General features: G+C 49.5%; 2 protein-coding genes across 4 annotated transcripts in view; one reads left to right on the forward strand and one right to left on the reverse strand.

Moving 5' to 3' along the window:
• Positions 1 to 8,896, forward strand: part of DTNBP1 (dystrobrevin binding protein 1) — a 92,896-nt gene extending 84,000 nt beyond the window's left edge. For all 3 annotated transcript variants that reach the window (XM_081144437.1, XM_081144436.1, XM_081144438.1), the window contains 2 exons: positions 6,351 to 6,491; positions 7,762 to 8,896. In XM_081144437.1, coding sequence (XP_081000563.1) covers positions 6,351 to 6,491; positions 7,762 to 7,979 — 359 coding nt within the window. In that variant the 3' untranslated portion in view covers positions 7,980 to 8,896. The remainder of the gene's footprint in view (positions 1 to 6,350; positions 6,492 to 7,761) is intronic.
• Positions 8,870 to 23,572, reverse strand: part of JARID2 (jumonji and AT-rich interaction domain containing 2) — a 243,027-nt gene continuing 228,324 nt past the window's right edge. Inside the window, exons 14-19 of the mRNA XM_081144435.1 lie at positions 21,256 to 21,361; positions 20,163 to 20,345; positions 19,342 to 19,472; positions 18,138 to 18,321; positions 14,861 to 14,968; positions 8,870 to 10,781 (exon numbers count right to left, since the gene is read on the reverse strand). Coding sequence (XP_081000561.1) covers positions 10,599 to 10,781; positions 14,861 to 14,968; positions 18,138 to 18,321; positions 19,342 to 19,472; positions 20,163 to 20,345; positions 21,256 to 21,361 — 895 coding nt within the window. The 3' untranslated portion in view covers positions 8,870 to 10,598. The remainder of the gene's footprint in view (positions 10,782 to 14,860; positions 14,969 to 18,137; positions 18,322 to 19,341; positions 19,473 to 20,162; positions 20,346 to 21,255; positions 21,362 to 23,572) is intronic.

Raw genomic sequence — 23,572 nt, forward strand, 5'->3', positions numbered from 1 at the left:
CCCTGCATCCCCGCAAGGCCTTTCTGTCCCCCTGGGCATCTTACCTTCTGGAAACCCCCCCTTCTTCCCAGCTCTCTCTACTCAACTCTCATACTATTCCCTGGCCTTCCTCACCCTGGACTTCGTTCTCAATACCCAGACCCTGACCACAGCCCCCAGTTTATCTGTCACCCTCATTCTGTTTCTCATCAGTCAATTCTTTGCCCACCCCCTAGGAGAGGGTAAAGAAATCAAAGAACAAGGAAGGAAAATACTGTAGGAAAAACAAGTGAATAGTAACGTGTGAAGGCTCATGGGCACTGAAGACCACATTATGTAGACAATGCTTTTAAACTCAACAGTGGACAGTATAGATTTGAAGTTTAACCTCTTTATGTCGAGTCAGCTCTCCCTCTCTGATTCCACTGATGTCAAATCTTCATCTAGAAAAGATAGCCTGCCTGTTTCCTCAGAGTACATTCAGATAGCTGGAGAGCTCTCTCTTTGCTCCACGATTTGTGCCCTGTCATGGGCAGGAGCTGAGAAGGACATCATCTTAGCTCAGGCTGCCATAACAAAGTATCACAGGCTGCATGTGGTGGAAACAACAGTTTATTTCTCTCAGTTCTGGAGGCCGGAAGTCCTAGACCAAGGTGCTGGCTAATTTGGTTCCGTCGGGGTTCTCTTCCTGGCTGGTACCTCACTGTCCTCACATGATGGAGAGAGCATCTCTCTGGTGTCTCTTATTAGGAGGGCACTAATCCCATTGCAAGGGCCCCACCCTCATGACCTCATCTAACCCTAATCATGTCCCGAAGACCCTGCTTCCAAATACCATCATAAGGAGGGTTAGAGCTTTAACATACAAATTGAGGGGAACACAAACATTCAGCCCATTCAGACATACACACCCTGGCAATTTGACCCACACATTTGAGCATAATGAGACATTACACCAAGAGAATGTGGGACAACGAAGAGAACAGGAATAGAAATTCTTATTGCTAAACACTTTAATGCTACCCTTGTTCAATTTAGTTCAGCAGACATTTCCTGAGCACCTGCTAAGTGTTCACACTTCCAGGCCCAGAGGAGGCAAAAAGAAAATGAAGTGTCTTAAGAAGCTCCCATTCTCAGGGAGACCATGGCCATGAACACCCTGACGGGATGATGAAGTAAGAGCAGCACAGCAGGTTCAGAAGCACCTGTTTCTCTTGGCAGTGAACCCGACATAGGGCCTAGTTGTGACGCAGGTCCTCTGGGGCCAGCACAGTGCAGTGTCAGCAGTTGAACAGGCATCAGTTAAACATTAAGTAACTGAATTTTTTTGGTTTTGAGCTCTTAAAAAACAATTTTCTTCAAGTTTCAAAAAGTGTTAGGCTTATTTTTTTAAGGTAAAAATATGGAGTCAGGCACATGTTGCCAATATGTGTGGTTTCAAAAGCATTAACGAAGAAAATTGTAGGATGTGGGTGTTTTAACTGTCTGCTTCAGCTGGAGCTGCAAAGACATTCACAAATGACAAACAGGCATGTCCCCGCAGCCTGTGCAGAGCCATTCCTTAGACTCCCGGCCTGGCAAGTCACGCATCCCTTTCTTACCTGGCATTCATCTCCAGGGATGAACATGGGGGACTTTTAATTTAGAAGAATCAAAATTAAAAATCTCTACAGTGAACATAGTATTTCAGACTCATTACACTAAGTCAGAAATAGCAGTCTGAATTTTTCTCTTCCCAAAGCATTTTTTATTTACTTTTAAAATATATCTTTATTGATTTCAGAGAGGAAGGGAGAGGGGGAGAGAGACACCAATGATGAGACAGTCGTTGATCTGCTGCCTCCTGCACGCCTCCTGCTGGGGATCGAGCCCAAAACCTGGGCATGTGCCCTGACTGGGAATTGAACCAGATCACCTGGATCCTAGGTCAATGCTCAACCACTGAGCCATGCCGGATGGGCAAAACCATAGTATCTTAATTATAATTCTTTAAGTGGTGGTTCTCAACTGGTAGAAATTTGTCCCATAGGGAACCTTTGGCTATGTCTGCTGTGACTGAGTTAGGGATATGCTACTAGCATCTAGTGGGTAGAGGTCAGGGTTGCTGCTAAAATGTCCTACAGTGTACAGGACAGCCCCACAACAGAGAATTATCTGGTCCAAAGTGTCAGTAGTGCTAGGTTGAGAACCCTATTTTATAGCAAGACTTGATAAATATAGTAGAGTGATTCCTGTACACCCCTACATGCACTTTATACATTCTTTTCTCTTTTCTCTTCAGTTGCCTTGGCTATTCTTGGCTCTTTGTCCCTCTGTATAAATTTTAGTCAGATTTCCAAATTCTATGAAAAAAACTGTCCAGAGTTTGATTGGAATTGCATTAAGTTTCTAGATGGAATGAGAACTGGTGGCTAAATGGGATTGGAATTTTCTGTGCATGCACACAGTGATTTCATTTATTTCCTGAGTGATGGGTAGAACTTGCCTCTGAAACTGTCTCGGACCAGTGATTTCTCTGGGAACTACCTGTTCCTTTTCTCTGAGTTATAGGACTTCCTATTTCTTGTTAATTTTAGCAAATTTTCTATGGAATTTGCCAAGCTCGTCTTTGGTTTTCAGATATACTAGCATAACGTCCATTGTACTCTTCAGCCTTTGCCGTATCTGAGGTTAGGTTTGCTTTCGCATCCCTCAATTGTTAATTTGGGCCTTTTATTATTTTGATGAATCTTAAAATTACTCATTTTTAAGCATTTTCAACAAAGAACCAACTTTTAGTTTTATTCTTCCTTTCTACTGTATCATTTCTTTTTAGTGCTGGACATTTTCTGGGATTTTTAAATTTAATTTTTTTTTTTTGGTCTAATTTAAGTTGAATGTTTAGACTCAATTTTTAGGCTTCTCTTAATAAGGTATTCAAAGCTATGAATTTTTCACTAGGGTACCACTTTACCTAATAATAGTTTCTGGGTATTTATAATTTTCCTTTAAGATTTGACACATGAACTGTTTAGAAGCTTGTTTTAAAATAAGGTATGAAGGTTTTTCTAGTTACCTTTTGTTACCAATTTCTGATTAAATTTCAATTGTAGTTGGAGAATGGGTTTTTATATAATTTTTCTATCATGTGTACTTGAGAACAAGATTCTGAATGATAGGCATGGGTTCTGTATATGTCCATTTCATCAAGCCTGTTCATTGGGTTGTTAAAATGTCCCATATAACTACTATTTGGATTGCTTAATTATCAGTTTTCAAAGAGGTACATGTAACCCTCCTAACCACCCCCTCCATGATTATGGGTGTTACACTTTATCTTCCTGGATAATTGAACCTTTAAAAAAATCATGGAGTATAACTCTTTAGCTCAATATTGCTTGTTTCCTCTTATGTCTGTTTTGTTTAATATTAATATAGCTATACCAGCTTTCTTCTTAAAGTTGTTTGCCCACTTTCCACTTTTAAAAAATACTAGTTTCTGTGTCTTTATGTTTTAGGAGTGTCTCCTATAAACAATATAGCTAGATTTTATCACTTTAATTCAGTTTTCTAATCTCTTGTTAACTGGCAAATTTGTTTCATTTACATTTATTGTGATTACTGACATAACTGACTTCATTATCACCTTATTTGGTGCTTTTTCCTGAAATCTTTTCCTATGCTTTTTAACCCATTTTCTCTCTCCTTTGTTTTAAAAGTTATACTCTTGACATCTTTAAGGAGGATAGCACAGACAGAAAAGGGAGCCTCTGCCCCTTTCAAAACAGAAGTCAAAGCAAGGCCAAAAGCCAGAATGCCATGCTGATAGCCTCCATAGCCACACAAGAAAAGCTGCATGTCACTCACTTTCTAGCAGCCCAACACCCTCACATAACGGCCCCCAGGAACAGGTTTGACTACTGTGCCATCAGGTCCCCCCGACCAGTCAGCCTTGAGGAAGCTTCAGGATAACACTGCACTGGTGTCCCTCGTGGATCCATAGGGCTGGCTGTGAAGCAGCTGTAACAAGGTCGGTGCCCTGGTCAAGTCTGATGCAGAGAAGGCAGACTTTGCCTGGCACCTGGCAATGTTGCTTTGGATATTGTCACTTCAGTGGGATCATCTAAACTACAAAAAACTTTCCCCAGCTAAAAGTAAAAATTACATACTGTTTACCATTTATTTTAGTGAACTTTAATGATTTTTTGGTGCCTAAAGACGATTAGATTCTCCCCTTCCTACCAAATAAAAAGGACCTTACACTGCTTCAGCTCTCATCACAGCCTTCCTCTCCTATCTTTGCTCAGTCCTTTAACTCTACCAGAGTAAATACCCCAAATTGGACACTAATATGAGTATTTTATTCAAGGTTTTATATTAACTCACAAACTTACAAGACTTTTTACTGTTTAACATTTCTTGCATCTCAGACCTTCCTTCTGGGATTCGTAATCTTCCTGAGAGCAGGCTCCTGGTGAATTGTCATTTGTCTCACAGTGCTTATCTTATACTTGATCTTAAATGCTGTTTAATGGTATATAATTTTAGAGATGACATCTCACCTCTTTGAATTTATTCTGCCTTCTGCCTTATATTGTTGAGAAGCTGAAAGTCTATTTTGTTGTCTTTCTTCACCTGCCCGCTCTCTTTGGATGTTCTGTCAGTTTCACTACAATTGATGCAGATCAGGATTTCTTTCATCTTGTCTTGCTTGGAATATATTTTGCTTCCTAAATCTTGGACCTCAGATCTTTCAGCAAGTTTGGGAAATAGCCTCTCCGAATATGGCTGCTCCCCACATTCTCTCCTTTTAGAACTGTGTGTGTAAACTTTTGCATTTTCCATCTCTTTTAAGCTCGTTCCTATTTCCCATCTTTTTCTTTGCTGTATAATGGGGAATTTGTTCAGTCTGTCTCCTAGTTTACTAATTTTCTCTTTGGCTCTCATTACTAATCCTCAGTTTAACTTGTGCCCAGAGTTTTAAATGTCAGTGATTAAATTTTTCTTATCTGGAAATTACTTGGCTCTTTTTCAAATGCCTGCTCTAATTTTTATACCTTGCTCATTTTCTAACTCCATCTTTTGATTAAAAAATACTGTCATTTGCTCTAGCCAGTTTGTTCAGTGGTTAGAGCGTCGGCCTGCAGACTAAAGGGTCCCGGGTTCGATTCCGGCCAAGGGTACGTACCTTGGTTTCAAGCTCAATCCCCAGCTCGTCAGGGCGAGTGTGGGAGGCAGCCAATCAATCTCTCTCCTCCCCCTTCCACTCTCTCTGAAAAGTGAAAAAATATACTCGGGTGAAGATTAAAAAGGAAAAAATACTGTCATTTAAAATTCTTGGGAACAGATGCTAATACTGAGTTTGTTTCTGACTTCCCTGTGTGCACTGTAAATTTGGGATTGGATTAGAATTTGTCTTTATTTTCCTCTGATGCAAAGTTAAGGGTGTCTCCATCCAGAAATAATTTGTACTTGCATCTCCCAGGCACTATCACCAATGCCCGGAGTGACTGACTGGCTGTAGTTTTCTGGACCACAGAGGCGGTTTAAGCATGAACTCCAGACCCAGGAGGCCTCTCACCTGGCACCCTGGCTGAGACACCCCTAGTGGTCGTACAGCTTTTGGCTGGTGGGCTGTGTTTTTTCCTAGTCTGCGCTTTCGCTGCAGGGAGCTCATGGTCCCATCCCTCCAGCTGGCCAGTGCCCCAGCACTGCCTGCTGCTGAGATTGAAGAGCAGAGCAGAGGCGTGGGGGGAAGCTTGCTAACCTCCGGCTGCTGCAGGAGTGTTAGCCTCTTTCAGACAGCACCCTACTCCCGACGGCCAGCTGCTCAATGCAGAGATGGGTGTGTCTGCAGCACCTGCCGGCAAAGGGCTGCTGGTGAACAGAAGCCGCTAGGGAAGGTGTAAAAGGCAATAGTGACCAGGGTTAATCTAGGATGGATTTAAAGTACCAGACTGGGTGTCATTTAATCTGTTGCTCCCAACTGTATTTTCTGTTTTGTTACTTCTCACCCATGGGTACTTTTTCCATTGATTTTTCAAGAGCGGAAAGGAGGGAAGGAGGGTGGGGGGAGAGAGAAAAAAAATCAATGTGAAAGAGACACAGCAATTGGTTGCCTGCCATATATGCCCCTATGGGGGCTGGGGATCGAAGCTGCAACCCAAGTACGCGCCCTTCACTGGGAATCAAATCCACAACCCTTCGGTGCACAGGCTGATGCTCTAATCACTGAACACACTGGCCAGGGCCCAGGTGTATTTTTAAAAGTTTAGAGTAGCAGGACACATTTTATACCTAGAAAATACAGTGCAGTTAGCCTAACTAATTGAAGTTCTGAAAGTATTGCTGAAAATAACGTGTAATTTCTTCTGGTGCCAATCTGTTCCCAGAGCCCATGGGCAGCATGTCGTCCATGGAGGTGAACATCGACATGCTGGAGCAGATGGATCTGATGGACGTGTCTGACCAGGAGGCCCTGGATGTCTTTTTGAATTCAGGTGAAGATAATGCCGTGCTGTCCCCCATCTTAGGTAGGTGGTGGCAAACTTGCCTAAACATCATACTAACATTTCCCTTCAGAAGGAGGACATCAGAGTAATAATGCCCAAGTCAACTGCTTGTCCCCCTCACCCGTGTCTGGTCTCACAGTAGTGCCCAATGAACCAGCTGTTCAGTCCTGAATCTCTCATTGTAAGTGCTCTGCCCTCTACCTAGACACCATCCAAGAACAGGGGGCTTTCTTAATTCGTGTGTTACCTCCTCTGTCTCAGAATTTGAGTTTTTGTGGTTATTGTAAGGACTGGAATTTAGGAGGTGGGAGCTTGCCTGTGTAGCTCACACCATGTGCTGGTCTCAGCATGCATTTGTCATCTTCAAACTCTTACCCCTTCATTCAGCTGTTATTTCATCTTTGCTGTGGGCAAGGCCAAGGTGTGTATAAGCATTTGGCTTATATTTTTAATCATCACAACCTCGTGGGCACTTTCTCTCCATTTTATGCCTTCCCAAAATTTCACATTCATTCATTCAGTATTTACTGAGGCTCCAAACCTGTACTTGGGCTCACTTCATTTTAAATTTCAGACCAGACCTTCCGGGGGGTCTTCTTATATGCACATCATTACAAAGAAAGCATTGAGGTTTTCCTACAGCCACACAAGGGAAAGGCAAAGCACAGTCCTCCCGCAGCACCTGGACCCTCTAGACAGTGTTGCCAGCACCACAGGTCCACTGCCTCTGAGGTCAAGCTCCTTAAGAGTTCTTGCGTTTGTGGTGTTTTCAACTGAGGCCTCTTTCCCAGCATCAAAAAGAGATTGAGAAGCAGTGACTCATCTGCATATGATTTTAATTCCTTTAAGAACTTATTTACTCCCAGTGAAATTGGAGAAGTGCTAAAAAAGTTTTTCTCTTAACATTGCTTTCTCTGAATTACTTCCAAGGATTAAAGAACTCTAGGTTTCATCGTGGTTACATGGAATGCTCCTCAACTAAATGTAGTGTGAGCCCTTGCGCCTTCAGCACAGAATTTTACTGAATATAGTGGGAAGGGTTCAGGAGCTTCCCATCTGTCACAGGTGGCAGAAGGATCAGCTCAGGGCCCCTGGGGGCCTCTGTAGTCACCTAGCATAGCCTATTCCAGGGATAGCTCCGGCACTGTCACGGGCAGCCTCATTCTGCAGGCCCCAGCTCTCCATAACAAAACACCCACACCCTTTGTATCAGCATTGAGTTCAAACCAGCATGTTCAGTGGCAGTTTTAAATGGCAATACTTCTATCACAGGTGTTTTCCTGTTTTGCAGGACCCAAGTCAAGTACTGGTCAGGATGAACTTACTCTTCAGGTTCCAAACCCTTCTGAATTACGAACCCAGCCACCTTCCTTATCTTCCACCTGCACTGACCCAGCCACCCAGGACCCCAGTGAGGGTGGGGAGTCCCCTGTTGTTCAATCCGATGAGGAGGGAGTTGAGGTGGACACTGCCCTTGCCACGTTACACACGGACGACAGTGACTCCTAAACCTGGGCATCCTATTCTCCGAGCACCTTAGAGGAAGACCCAGCTGGGTGCAGAATCCCACCGTGAAGGCAGGTGGTTTAACGGAGGCTCTTGATTGTCACACAATTGCCAATAATCTGTGAGAAACTGAAAGAAAAGCTAACAATAAAGTTTGAGGACTTTAAACTGAGAGACTACACGGCCAGTTTGTACAGAAAGGCTTCTACACACACGCATCCTTCAGGCTTTAGGGCGCAGGAAGGGCAACTCGGGTCCACTCAGGCCACCGAGGAGCCTGCAGGGCTGGCTGGGCCGGGAGATGTAGTCTCCACGTGGGCTCAGCACAGAAGAAAAGGCCCTTAACAGACAGGTTTTAGAGGAAGCAGAATTTTCTAACTGTAGTCAAACTCAGCTCTAACAAAACCTGAGTTTTCATCTGGTCATTACAAAATTATTAACAGTTCAACAACTAACCCCTACTTAACACACATCTGGGCCGAAGGAAGAGAAACAGACATAGACATCCATACACCATTCTTCTCCTGACAAGAAACTGGTCCCAGAGATGGGGTTTGCCTTTCAGTGCTCCTCACAGCCCAGCGCCTAGCGAGACGGCTCTCCCTCCACTCAGAATAAGGACTCCCTCGCACCCAGCCAAGGGACCCGTGTCAGGGCCGCTTCCTGGGAGAAGGACCACTAGCTGGTTCCCAGTGGGCCCCACAGAAAACAAGAGGCACACAGCAGGCATTTGGTTTTGTTTGCAGGGGCCTGAAACCACCAGCAGCAGATGGAAAGTGAGCGAGATCAGGCTGTGTTGTCTGTGCCACTCTGGCCGAGGGGGAGGATCCTCGCACTCTACCCATTTACCGGGAAAGAAAGAGCTCGTTTCATTCACTCATCTTCCACAAGAGAAACGTCCAAAAAACTTTGTTTTTATTATTAAACCTTGTAGTACAAACCTGAAAAGTAAACAAAAAACTGGCAATAAACAACATGAAGTTTTCCCTCCCAAGGGAGGAGTGCAGAGCAGCGCTAATAAATTAAATGTCAAACTGTAAGCCATAGGCAGAAGTTTACTGTCAAAAAGAGGGAAAGTACACAGCAAGGCCATAAAAACCGGACAACCACATTGGAAAACACTTGACTGTTTATGTAATTGTTAAATATTCCAAAACAGTTCAGTCTTCTGCAACAACAACCAACAAAGTGGATCACAGGACGTTCCTGACAGTCCCACTGGCAAGCTCAGTGCAATATGGGTAGCTACGGGATCGATGAATCCAATTATGAAACAAAGAACAGCTTGTGAAAACAGTTTCCCTTCTTTATTCCACACATACTGTACACACAACCGGAGAAGGGCAACAGCTACTCCATTATTATTTTGTTGTTGTTCAGTGATGTAAGCAGCACTTATAAATGTTACAAGAAAAACCCTGTAAGCATCCAATCCAACCGATGAAGAAACTGAAATGTAAGGCTTTTCTTCATCTTGTCTTCTCACCCCCCTCCCCACTCCCACTGAGAAAAAGGCTCAAGTATTTAAAACAATTTACAGGCATATGTACAAAAGGATGGGATTTTTTTTTTTCTTTTTTTTCTTTTTGTTACAACATGAAGAGAAAAAATAGACAAGATGAGCGCAAATGCATTTTCACATTCAAAAAGAACTGCAGACCTCCTAGTGGCTCTAAGTGTGATCATAAACGAAACAAATTTAAAAAGAAAGATTAATGCTGACTTGTGAGGTGTGAAACAAGCAGTGAGATGAAGATGGAATGTTAGAAAGATTGCACGTCTATGACAAAGAAGCACTTACGGCTTCAATCACTTTTTTTCCTTTTTTTTCCTTAAGGATGCTATTGAAGGGTTTTTTGATAAAGTAGCCAACAGCACCAAAAAATAACAGAATGGATTTCCTAATGAAATCAGGCACAGGTTTCCGCACGTGACCCCTCCGAGGCAGGCAGTCTTCTCTCTTCTCTTCTCTTCTCCTCAGATGCATAGTGATGTGCTGGTAAAGAGAACTCGTCACTCAAGTCTCCTCGCTTTGCCTATGGTTAGGAAACACGTCCGCCTTCAGCTGCCACAACCGCCCAGAGAAACAAAAGGGGGGTTCTCCGGTTTTTAAAGTTACAAACTCATCTTGCACATGACTGAAGAAAAGACAGCCAAAGTAAAGCCATTTCTTTTCAAGTTTCGTGTGTATGTGTCTCCTATCCCTTTTACCTCTCTAGAAAAATCTGCTCACATGACTGAAGGTTTTAAAATTTGTTCTCCAAACTTCACCCTCTTCAAAAATGGGTTAAAAAGCCTTTATTCCCCAACAGTTACAAAAACAAAACAGAACAAAAAGGCTTTTGTCAGCCACAGGGGCAATACAAATTAATACAGCCCCTCAAGGGTTTTAAAACAGTGACTATACGGCAGTTTCAAAAATCTGACTGCAGTATCTAGGTATTCTAAGTACAAAAAAAAGTTCAACAGTTTAATGCTAAAACAAAATTAGTTCTCTAAAACCAGAAGAAAATCTTCTTTAGAGCTAGTGCAAAGACAGCTTGTATCCTACAGCAAGTACTCCAAACTAGAATATAATAATTACAAAAAAATAGATCTCAATCGACCGCGGTGTTGGCAGCTTCAGGACGAGCTCGCAGCACTCCTGGATGACCCGGAGGACGCAAGCCGGGAGGGCGGCACGTCCACTGTCGCTCTCTTGCGAGGCCCCCTTTTTGGTGTCGGTTTACTGAGACAGTTCTCCATGCTGCCGTTCTTACCAGTTACCTTGCCACAGATCTGATTGACCAGACTGATAATCTGTTCCTGTTTAGGGTTGGAAGGAAGACAAAGAATTAAACCAGAAGAGCGCTGCCCCCAGAACCACCCCAGAGACCTTTGAGAGCAGAGCTGGTTGGCATGGCAGGGCTGCCAGCCACCCTCATCAGACCACATCAAAATGCAGATTTCCGAGCATTGCTCAAGGAATGTCTCAGGAAAGCCAGACAGACTAGAAATCTCCCCATTGAATCTGAGATGCGGCAGGACTGAGAACAAATTGGATAGAACACTTCTGAGGACACAGAGCCCTAGCTGGGCACCCAAAACAACACACTTTCCTTCTTGGGGAGAAGCCACTGCCACCTCTCATCTGAGAGCCAGCACGGTGCAGGCTGAGGTTCATGACAGCCTGCCTGTCACAACCTCCTAACCTCCAGTTCCTCATCCAAAACTCAAGGGAGCTAATAGCACCTCCTGGTGGCTGCAAGGTTTAAACAAACTAATAGCTAAAGCTCTGAAATACACCAAATCCTGCAACTACACAGTTAATTATGTAATTGTTTCCTAAGAGCTGCATCCTGACCTGGGTCTGTTCATTTACCTGCGGTACAAACACCCTCACCACATGGCCGGACACACAGATGCATCAGTGGGCCGGCCAGGACCCCTGTGAGAGCCCCGCCGCCTCAGAGTTCAGAGGTGAGCCGGCTGCCACCCAGATCCCCACCTAGGAAGGGGAGGGAGGACTCCGCTCACTGTCTCCACAACGAGCATTTAGGAGAAGGACCTGTGGGCTCGAGGCCTCAGGTCCTCAACGTGCTCCTAGGATGGTGACACCTGAAGCAGCCGTTTCACCTGGTCTCGCAAATAAACGCAAGCACTTGTCTAGAAATGTTTCCGTTACTCCCGCGTCCTCCTCCATGGAGGAGAAATGGCAAACAAAACACTCTTTCTTACATAACTCACTCGAGTGTGTTGGTGTCAAAACTACATTCGTAACTTTAACATAAATCATAATCTTCCAGTTTTAAAAGAAACCACACGAAAATATCAAAATGACATATAGCTCTGACATAACAGTTTATGAAACCTGCTGGGCCAGGGCCGGAGGGAACCGTGCGGACCCAGGGAGGGCAGGTGGCCACCTCTTTACTCACAGATGCCTGGGGGCCAGCCAGGGCCAGGCCTGCTCTCTGCAAACAGCGCAATAGGCGGCTCCCGTCGTACAGAAATGACAGGTGTACAAGGCAAGGAGTGAGAAGTGTCTGAAGGGGAAGAAAGCTGAAGATGCCCTGGGAAGGGCGGGCTGTACATTTATGAAATACCATCTCTGTGGCCACTTGAACACAGACAATAAACATGTAACAAGGGATAGATGAGCTTCCGTAAAACCCAGTGACGTGGGACGAAAGCCACCTCCACAGTGTAAGGAAGCCCATGCTTCACCGTGACCCACAGCCCAGACGGGGGTAGTTTGCTGGGCACTCTGGGCTTAGACAAGAGCTAGTGGTGCTCTCAGAGGCATTTCCAAAATCCAAACCAGAGCCAGAAACCCCCCAATTAAAAAACAAGCAAACAAAAAACAGTTCAACTCCCGGAACAGATTTGCAGATTTTCATTTACTAAAATAAAGCAGGCCCCTGGCAAAACACTGATGACTAAGCGTTAGATTGACAGACCCTACATGTGACTCTTCTTCCGGGACCACGGTCACATCCAGTACCTGGGCTACAAGATAGCTGGAGGTGGGAACACCACACTGTAGAGCTTCGGCTGCCCTCCGCCATCTACCAAAGAGCTGTTCTTACTCCACACCAGGGGCTACTTTTAACTGTTCTGACATTTGCTATTAAAGTGCTGGCGGAAGGGTGCACTGGTTACTGTCTTTGCTGAACATGCTCTTGAACAACAAAGATGCAGAGACCTATTTTCAGCTTTCCAATCTCACAATTTAGCCAAAGGCTTTCACCAAATCTGACCCAGAGCTGAGCTCCTGTGGAGGTCCCAAGCCCCCGGAGGTGCGCCTGGGTGTGTGATGGCTCCGTGCGGTCACCCTCCCACTGGAATAACTCCTGGGATCCCACGGGGAGCAGGAGGGAGGCTCCGGGCAGGGCCCATTGCTGCAGAGGTTGTGCCCTGTACATGGCTTACAGCCACTGTAGACACTACAGTGATGACGACCATGCTGCAAAAGATGGTCCTGGAGGAAGGGCCCTCAGGTGGCAGCACGCAGTGGGCCAGCCAGGATGGGTGACATGGTCCCCACGGCAATCTGAGAGGGGATCCCCAGGAAGGGCTCTGGGTCCCAAGAAGAGGTGCCTCTGAGGAGCAGGGCCGTGTATTCCAGGAAGCTGCCAGTTTACTCTAAAAAGGCCACTGCACAGTAGATTGAAAGCATTTACAATAAACTGCTAAAGGGGGTGACGTGCTCATTGCTCCCGGAGGTGAGAGACTCGAGTGCAGGGGCTTTTCCTGCAACCCCCTTGGCTGAAGGAAGGGTGCTCATCCATGGGGGAGTTGAACGGACTGTAGACCGACCAGCTGGCACAGGAACAGCTCCGGAAGGAGCGTGTCCCTGAGGCCAAGGGGGAGAGGGGGGTCTCCGTAAAGAAACACCTGGAGCACAGGAACCAGGAAGGAATGGAGGGAGACCCATCCTGGACTAAGTGGCAGCTCCTTAAATGAGAGTGGGAGCACTGGCAGCGGTGAGAACTGGCTGGACCTGGGGTTTACTTGGAAGGTGGAACCAACGGGATTTACAGAAATGGACGCAGAGTGTGACAGCAAGGCTCCCTGTTTCAGTTGAGGCCCTTGGGTGAGGTCAGAGAATCTGCTGAATGCAATTTTCTGACAGGTGTGAAGCCCGGGGGAGCTTCGAGAGCTGCCCCCAACCTCGTGCCACAACCTTGGTGCATATGGCCCTGCCTGGAGCCCAGCCCTGGTGCTTGTGTGTGCTCTGAAGTTCTGACCTGAGATTAGATAACGGCCGCTGAAGACAGAAGATGCCGAGTTGCTGTTTGCAGCTTTTCTGTAAAAGATGGAAGGTGTCTACTCTGCCCAAGTGCCACGATGCCGTGACAGCCGCCCCTACCCCTGCCCTGGCAGAGCACTGCCAGGGCTGTAATGGTCAGTGTATGTGTGAGGTATTGCAGCCAAGCATGGGGCAGGGCTCTAAGTTAGACTGAAAACGTTCTCCTCACCAGGACCTGATCCACAACAGAACTTCAGAGCAGAGATCCCTTCCAAGCTCAGGAAAGGGCCACCAAAACAGGTGAAGCACAGGGATGTAGCTGGCGGTCAGGAACAGGTCTGCACTATCTACCTCTTTATGTCTGAGACCCCACTGGGCTACAGCAGGAAGGCTCCTCGGGCCGGGGCCCCGAAACCCTGGAGTGGGGCTTCTATGAGAACACGACAACTAGACAGGCCTGGTTCTGAGCCCCTCCAAGCAGCCACCGCTGCATACTCAGCATGTCACAGGTCCAGACGGCCCACAGCCTAGAGGAAGGAAGGAAAGGCCCTCACCTTCCCCTGCTGGTCAGCATGGGAACCAGTCCCCTTCAGCTGTGATGGGCGTACATGGCAGGCCACTGTCCCTCCTGGACCTGGGCCCTGGCTGTAAGTGACAGCACAGTCCCCATTACCTTAGTAGCCCAGCCAGCCAGTGTGGCACTGGGGATGCCAGCACCAGATCCTGAAATCAAGTCCCTTATACAGGAGGCCCTGGTGGCCAGGGCAGAGCTGCGCCCCTGCATTGGGAGGTGTGGACAGGACTCCCACACCTACAAAGCTATGGTTAACATGGAGGAGAAAACCGAATGAAACCAAGTTTATGAAAGTGAAATTTTCAGTTTCAGTTCCTGGGTTTCTTGGGTCAGACTGAACCTCACAATTCCTCCGTCTTGGAACAAAGAGCTACTTTCCCACAGGCCAGGCCCTGTCCAGCCCACAAGCACCCAGAACCATGCGGATGCACTTGGTCTCAGGCCGTGCCAAACTGGCTCAAGCTGGGTGATGGCAGGCCCACTCATCCCTGCAGAAAATGAGGGCAAGCGACACAGTGGCCATCCCCTGCCTGCGATCAGGAAGCCAGACCCCAGAGGCTGCACTGGGCGGGGACTGACCTCATCGTAGCGATACATCAACTTCAGTCCTCGGCAGGACTTCTGCTTCTCCACGTGGCGCAGGGCGCACTCCAGGCAGAACACCACGTTCTCATTCTCCTGAACGACCTGCAAGGAAGACACACTCCTGAGGTTCGAAAGGTGATCGAAACCCTGCTGTCCAGGGGGACTGCCTTGGAGGGGCGACTGAACGTGGGGAGAGGCCCCAGGAACCACCGGAAGCCTGTCCCTGATGTCTATAGTCCAAGCTAAGGAGTGTCCATCACTCAAAACCACTGGAAATTAATGGGAAAAATAATCACCTGGAACAAGATCTTCAACTGGAAGCAAATAACTGATTGTCTCCAAGTTGCACCTAAGGGTGGCCTCGTGTTCCCTCCAGATTTATGCTGCACTTTCCTGTGAGAGGATCTAGGTGCTGTTAGGCTGGGGAAGATGGGATGAAGTCCTGATGCTTGTTAAGAAAGAAGCTCTCACGTTCAGAGACTTTTGTTCAAAACTACCCTAGCAGGGTGGCATGAGAATGGAGCAGGAGCAGGTCTCAGGGAACACGGCCAGGACATCACAGCTCAGTCCAGCTGGGAAAATGGAAGTTCTCCATGCACCCACTGGGGACCCAGTACCCCTGGCCAAACACCGACCAGTACAGCCTTGACCCTCTGCCACCCACATAGGCCCTCTGCCACACCCACAAGAGCCTCCAGCGGCCGTGAATGCACATGCCAGGCCCCAAGGCTGCGTGAGGCACGTGTGGGCAGCATGTGGGCAGGCCTGACCCACCATGGGCAGCATGGGCAATCGACCAGGGACAAGTAGAAAGGACAGCTGCCTGGTTTGTAGGGGTTCTCACCCCCACTCTGACGTCTAGTCCTGTTTGAATTCTGTGTTTTAAAAAAAGGAAATGCTGCCTTAAGCCATAAGATGCAAGAAATTCACCGGCCGTTTCATAAAGATTTAGGGGATGACCTAGGACTTGTCTCCAGTGCTGCTAGGCAAAGATGAGAACACAAGCTGCAGGAGAGTAAGGACATGACACCTACTGGCAGAAACACGTCACCTTTAACGACACTGGGGGCTAGAGACAGGGATGGACAAAAATGTGAAACCTAGTAAACAAAAATCCACAAACTTCCTAGGTATCCAAGCAAGGGAAATTATAAAAGTAAAACCTCAATTTTTACCTATGACTTTAGGATGGGTGCTTTATAAACTAATATTCAGGCTGATAAGAAAAGCCTGGTGAGGCACAGGTTTCTGAAAGACAGCATGCAAATGAGTGTATACAGTGCCGTCCTCAGGGCGCAAGGGAGTGGACCAGTGCCAGGCGCGGAGGCCACAGCAGTGTCGGTCATGCTCATGGGGAGTAACAGCTACTATTCCCATGGGAACAATCCACGCCAGAGCGAGAGGAATGAACACAGAACTCTCAGTCTTTGTGAGTGATGTTCACAAATCTGTTTAAGATCCAGAGAAAGACTACGACATTTTCTTTTAAAACACAGCATGGTTCTCAATTTTATCTTTTAAAAAGCACTTGGACAAAAAAAGACTAGATAAAGACGTGGTTGTTATGCACTGAATTATATCCACCCCCACCCCTAATCCACAGGCTAACGGCTTAACCCCAGTACCTTAGAGTGTAACTATTTGTAGACGGGGCCTTGAAAGAGATGATTAGGTAAAATGAGGTCATAAGTGTGGGGTCTAGTCTGATATGACTTGTGTCCTTACAAGGAGAGATTAGGCCAGGCCGGGCGTGGCTCAGCGACTGAGAATCAACCTAGGATCCAGAAGATCGTGGTTCAATTCTGGGTCAGGGCACGTGCCCGGGTTTTGGGCTGGATTCCCAGTGGGGGGCATGCAGGAGGCAGCTGATCAATGACTCATCATTGATGTTTCTTCCCTCTCTCCCTCTCCCTCCCTCTCTCTGAAATCAATAAAGACATGTTTAAAAAAAAAAAAAAAAAAAAATGAGGACAGAGACACACATAGAGGGTAGACCAGGGGAAGAAACTGGGAGAAGAAAGCAGCACCTAACAGGCCAAGGGAGGGAGAGGCCTTAGAAGGAACCAAGCCTGCTGACACCCTGATCTTGGACTTCCAGCCTCCGGCAATGAGATGAAATAAGTGTCTTCGTTTGAGCCCCCAGTCTGTGGTATTTGCCACAGCAGACCCAGCAAACTAACACCGCAGTGTCTCCCATTCTCTGTGCTGTAACATCTCCCTGATGGTACAGAGGACCCGACTCAGGAGTGGCTGTGTGACCCAGCTTCTCTGCAGGCACACAGGTGAGCAGCGCAGTCAGGCCTGAAACCTGCTCTGCCTCTAGCGACACATGCGCCGCGTGTGGGGGATGCTGGTGCCACGCCGGTATGGGGTGGGCACCGACTCCAGCCTCCCTTTCTGGAGGAAGAATCCACACGGGGGGAGGGCACCAGCCCTAAAGGCCGCAAGTGCCAGGCCGAGGCGTGTGGTGTGAGGAGCACTGTGAATGGGAGTTGGGACACCCCACAGACCTGTGTCAGGGCAGCTGCCCAGTGGGAGGTGACAGCTGAGCTCAAGAGCAGAGGCAAGGGCTACACCAGCCCAGCTGTCACCTCAGCCAGGGCTCCTCGGGCCTGGAATGGGGTGGGGGTAATGCAACATGTACAGTCACAGGCAAGGCTGAGGCGCTGAGCGGCCCCAAGCCCCTCAGGCACTGCTGAAACCACCCCGAAGAAGGGGTGCCAGACGGCGCTGTGCCAGCAGACGGAGAGGCGGGAGGAAGAGCTGGCTCGGAGGCCACTCTGATCAGCTGGAGGCTGCAGACAGGAGAGTGCTGCTGAGGAGAAACATTGGTTTTAACCAAAGAGAGATGTCAGAGCCCTGAGGGGCAATGAGATCGGTCACGTAGCCAAATGGAAATGGGAAAAGCCAAGGTCAGACGAGGCCCCATGTCAACTTGGGCAGCAGAGTGGGGGCAGCCCAGCCCCTCACTGGGGGGCGCCTGGGGACCGGGGTGACAGGGCAGCAGCAGCAGGGAGGGAGGGAGGGAGGCACACCTCCTGCCGACATGTAGCTGTGCGTGAGGAGGAGAGCCCTGTGGGGGGAGGACGGGCGGAGCAGGGCCCACCCCGCACTCGGCTCTGTGACCTGGCCGCTGCGGATGAGGCGCCTGATCCTGCAGGTTGGGCACCAAGGCTGGGCCTCCCGACAGGCTTCCCAAGCATAAAGCCCCGCCTGCAGGGCAGCTCGGCGAGCGTGCCGGCGGGGCCGAGGCAGGGGCCCCAGGGCTCACCATGGACAGGTAGCACAAGTGCTGGCAGATCTGACACCTCCGCTCTGAGGTCTCCAACTGCAGCCATTTTCGAGGCTTTTTCTTCCCATCCGCCACGGCGCTGCTGCTGTCGTGGCTGCCGTAGCGGGCAGAGGAATGGAGGCCGGCCTCGAACAGCTGCCTCCGCTGCCGCAGCTCCGTATCCCTGTCCAAACACAGCACAAGCGCCGGCCCTTAGAAGGCTGAGCATGGCGGCCTGGCCGCCTTCCTCACCTTCAGAGGGAACATGCCACGCCCCAGCCAGCTGCCCACCCCATCCGGGGCACCTTCCTGTCGGAGGGAGGGTGAGCTGCACGTGCGCACCTTCCCCAGGCCCCCAACTGGGGACCCGTGTTCTTTAGTCAAAAGGTCAGACAACCCCCCAGCTTCCAAGGCTTCTCTGACGACTAGGCTGTGCCTACGGTTAACACGAGCGCCACACACCGGGGCGCACATGGCAACCCCCTCACTGCTACGTAAGGGGTGCCCTGCCCTTTACTCTGAGCCAAGAATGGATATAACAAACTATTTGCCGGTATCGTCATCAAAGGTTCGACCAACACGAGTCAAAATCCGTGTGCTGTCCATCAGCACTACTGAGTCTCTCCCCCGGAAGGGAGAGACCACGAAGCTACATGGTGGAAAAGAAAAGAGGGTTACACAGGAAGCCACGCAAACAGCGGCACTCGCAGCTTCTGCCCTGGTCTGCTTCAACCGCGGAGAGCTCCTGCGATCCCTACAGGATGGAAGCTGGGTGAGGGCCTCGATGCCGGCAACCGGCGGGCTGCAGCTGATGACCGCTGTCAGTGGCGTCTCACACACCCATCACGAGCAGGTTGGCAAGAAAACCGAGTGGGGGGCTCTGTGGGCCTCTCCGTACCCACCCCGGCCTCTAGAAATGAGGCTGCGGCCACCACTTCCTCCCTGGCCACGTGCAGCTAGGATCAGAGGTGGAGCCCACCTCCCAGTCACTCCCACAGAGAGGGGCAACCTTTCCCATCAGCACGTCAGGAAATTCAGACCCCAAATATCAAATGTGAAAACAAGTAGAAATTTAAAAAAGAAAAAGAAACACACCCCAAAGGTTTCGCCCATCCGGCCAAGCACCAGGTGGGCCCTGCCATTCTGAGCCGGTAGCTGCACCCCACCCCGCAGAGCCCGGGTCTCGGACCCCGGGCCTGGTTACCTGAGCTCATCCAGAAGGGCCGAGATGGTGCTGAGAGTGGGGCCGTTCTCCTTCTTTGCTTCTGCCTGTGCGATCTGGTAGAGTAACTTCTCCATGGAAAATGGCTTAGCTATATGGCGACGCTTCATTTCCTGAAAGAAGCCGTCACATCCCTTTAAGGTAGATTTTCATTACGAGGCAAGCTTTTCCTTTACTGGGCCAAGGATGCCTATCTGAATTTTCAAACTTTGAGTTCCATTTGGTTTCAAAGCAGTTGAAAATCGTACAACGATCTTGTTTGCCCGTGAGAAAGGCACCAGACACCAGGAAACACCATCGCTGTGCCGCCAGCCACGGCAGGGGCCACGATGTGAAACCAGGGGAGACTTTCTCCCCATTCTAAGGGTTTACCTTAAGTACCATCCTCCCAATGTTACAGAGGGTCCACAATGGGACTCAGAATCTTTTTTTTTTTAAATATATTTTTTTATTGATTTCAGAGAGAGGAAGGGAGAGGGAGGGAGAGAGCTAGAAACATCAGTGATGAGAGAGTCACTGATCGGCTGCAGCCCGCAACCTGGGCATGTGCCCTGACCAGGAATTGAACCCCGATCTCCTGGATCCTAGGTCGATGCTCAACCACTGAGCCACACCAGCCAGGCTCAGAATCTCTCTTGATATATATAAGCCCCTAACAGATCTCTCCTAGGAAAACCTCTCCGCTACCTCTTAGAGGTTTTCTAAGGCATTTTCTGAAATTAAACACATCTAAAAAGGAACAGGCACGCAAGGGACTTGTGAGTTTGTGTGTCCCCGTGAAAGCACATGCATCACCTGCTTACCTTGGCCGTCTCGAAGCCCATACTTGTCCACTGGGTGGTGGCAAAGTGCACGGTCTCAGAGACGCTATAGCCGCAGCACACTTTGGACACAAAGGATCCTGGGAAGCAGACGACAAACTGGCCGCTCTGCTGCACGGTCCTGTGCACCTTGATCCCCTCTTTGCACAGCACCTCTGGGGAGATCTGGGGAGACAGGTGGGGGCTGAGACACACTCCCAGCAGGACTGCACTCAGCCACTTTCCCGTCCCCACTGCCCCACCACAGCTGCTGGGGCCCCTTCTGGGCTGGAGCTTCTTCTGTGAAGGAAGATCTAAACTGATATTGGACCAGGAGTGACAACAGAGCCACCCAGGGGCACGGCCACTATAAGAGGACACAGCCCTACACAACACACTGGAGCCCTTCCTGTCCCTGCCCAGCACTGCCAGGAGTGGGAATGGGAAAAATTCCCAAATCTGGGAAGATCACTAGGCTGACTCCAGAGCCAGGCAGAGCCACAGGGATACAGACAATGGACCCTCGAACCTGCATCCCCAAAGGGGCTGCTGCTCAGCTAGGGGCCCAGCAGAAAAAGGAGACACAGGGAGGGGTCAGCAGTGGCCAGAGAGGTCTCAGCTCAGGTGTCAGAACAGAGCTCAAGGCTGGAAAGCCTCCAAGGAGCTCAGCAGCCCCATGACTTTCTGAAAATGGGCTCAGAAGCCTTTGTGCCCCTCCCTGTAAGGTCGAGCATTTCTGTTCTGTGGTTCAGCCATCCAGGTGCCCAGCAGGTGGGAGTGGCGGTACCAACAGATGCCAAGTGCCCACCCAAAATCAGGCCCCGCCTCACCATGCACTCCATCTCCACACACAAAACCAGTCCTGAAACAGATTCAAAGGCCGTGTGCACGGGCCCACTATCCTAGGTGATCTCAGGAAAACATCTTAGTCTGGTTTCCATAAAACTGGACATTCAGTTTGGATGATGCCTTAAGGATTCGCTTTGCAGTCCACTGTGCCTTTGAAAGGCAGGTCAGCCCAGAAGGTAAATGTCAAACAGCTTTGCCCTCCCCATGCCCATGGCCCATCCCAGTGCCAGGAGGGAGCTGTATGTACCATGACATTGCTCTCCAGCATCTGCAGCCCTGGGGTCCCGTTGGCCTGCAGCAGAGTGTGGACCACGTCCTCGAGCTTGCTCTCCTCCTCAGCAGGAATGCAATACCTGGGCAGTTAGGAGACAGGCAGAAACAGACACTTGACCAGGACCCTCTGCCTGGGGAGCACATGCTAGGCCCACCTTGAGTCCTCCCTTGGTGAAATTAGCAAACACAGGCCTGGAAAGCGGCCTCAGGTGCAGGAGAGGAGAGACTGAAACACAGAGGAGGGACCACGTCCTGGGATCGGTCAGGTGCCCCCGCTCAGTGCCTGGCACCATGGTTCCCAGGCCCACATCCACCCCACTCCCAGGCAACACCACCACTTCCGTCAGCATAGCCAAACCACATGCTCATCTTTTATGCAGATCTGACCTATATGTGAGCCAAAAAGCCTTCAAATCAAAAACAGATGTTTAAAACCCTATATAAATCAGATCCAGGCACATCTGCAGACACAATTAGCCTCTCGTGAGTGCTCCGAGGCTGTGTCTCATCACTGGGTTGGCATTTGACACTGTTCTTTAACAGGAGGCGCTGCAGCACTAGGAGTTGGGGCTGGAATACGCGGTTCCCTCGGCCCTCCAACCTGGGCCACCTCATGAAGGCCTGGCCCAGCTCAACCTCCTGGCTCCAGAGTCGAGGGCTGGGTGACCCGGAAAGGTAAAAGAACCCCTCAGTTCTCCAAATACAGAGAGAGTCAGGGAAGGAGTCCTGCCTCACTGCAGCGCTCGGGCCAACACTGCAGCTGCTGAGAAATGGTGAAATGAGAGGAGGGCACCCCTAGAACCCAGGCCTGCCACACCAAGGAAGCTGCGAGTAACAGAACCCAGGCAGCCCGGGATCAGCTGGCAAAACACATGGGACAACCAGACCCACACAGGCCTGTGCCACACAGACCAAGTGATGGACGGGAGCTAAGCGGAGAAGGCAGCTATAGGGTGAAGGCTTGGGACAACAGACCCCTGGCTGGAGCAAAGGAGCCACCAGGGAAGAGGGGGTGGGGGGAGAGGCTGAAGATGTAGACAGACTTTAAGTGACAGAAAAGCCTGGAATCTCACTACAATCACAGGAGTGAAGGAATTACTGTTGATGTCCCAGAGAGGGGCATCTACAATGTGAAATCCAGGTGCCAGGCAGTCGGCATGCATAAGGCAAGTATGTGAGGCTCCTCAAGGCCCTCCCTGTCCCCCACCCACGGGCATGAGTGGGCTGCAGCGGGACACCTGCCGAGTGGGCCCTGGGCAAGGTGACATCTCAGCACAGCCCGCTCTCTGTCCCAAGTGTCCTGACAAGACTTAGGGCTGCAGAGCACATGCAGCCGTTGCCCCAGTAACAGCGGGTCAGGGTTAGGGAAGCTCCAGTGCGTTGTGAGGCTGCACTGCTCAGTCACTGTGGACAACCATCCAGCCCTCAGGCCCGGTTCCAACCTGGCACCTTCCCATAGGCCCAGCGGGCAGGCCGCCTGCTCTCAGCCGCACTGAGGTGTCTGTGATGAAATCCTTCACTTGGAGGCCAAATCCTGTTTCAGCTGCAGCAATGAAGTGGTTTTTATTATGTTCTTGTTGTTTCAATGCCAACATATCCTGTTACTGATTTGTGATTTAAACCCAGGGTTTCTAACCTAAATCACATGTTTTAGGAAAAACCATAACCATAAAGTTCTCCGATCACATCCCCATCAATGAGGTAAAGGGATTAGCCCTCAGAAAGTCCACAGACTCGCCATTTCCCTACCTCTAATTCAACCATTATTTCCTGTCACCTTGTTCGACGTGCACCCTAGCACACCAGGCTCTGAGCGGTCTTCAGGACCTATGAACCCAGAGCCAGGCCCAGTGCTGTCCACAGCAGCTTCTCCTGGGGAAACGACATGGAGGACACTGGGGCTCCGGGGAGGAGTGACCACACCCTCTCCCACAGTCCAAGCAGCCGCTCGCGCCCTGAACCAGAACCAACCTGCTCTCCTCTCGGCTGCACGGTCTACACATACTCTGCCCAAGGCCACTGTCCCTCTCAGCCTCCACAGGCCGCCACCACCACTCACAGGCCAGCGCAGGGCACTGAAGGCCACCCTCCTCCGCACAAAGGCTCCCAGTCCTGCTCACTTCACCAGCTACCTCACTCTGACTTGGCTGGAGGCAGGGGTGTCATAATGAGACCGCTGCAGATGCCGGCTGCTTAGAGCGTGGACATTAGTGATGAGACTCTGTTTATCTTAAATAAAGAAAGTGCCTAATTACCCCATTAGGACAATAAACACAGCCAGTGTAGGATGA

This window comes from Miniopterus schreibersii, assembly GCF_964146895.1.
Source record: "Miniopterus schreibersii genome assembly, chromosome: 8".
In the NCBI taxonomy this organism is placed as follows: Eukaryota; Metazoa; Chordata; class Mammalia; order Chiroptera; family Miniopteridae; genus Miniopterus; species Miniopterus schreibersii.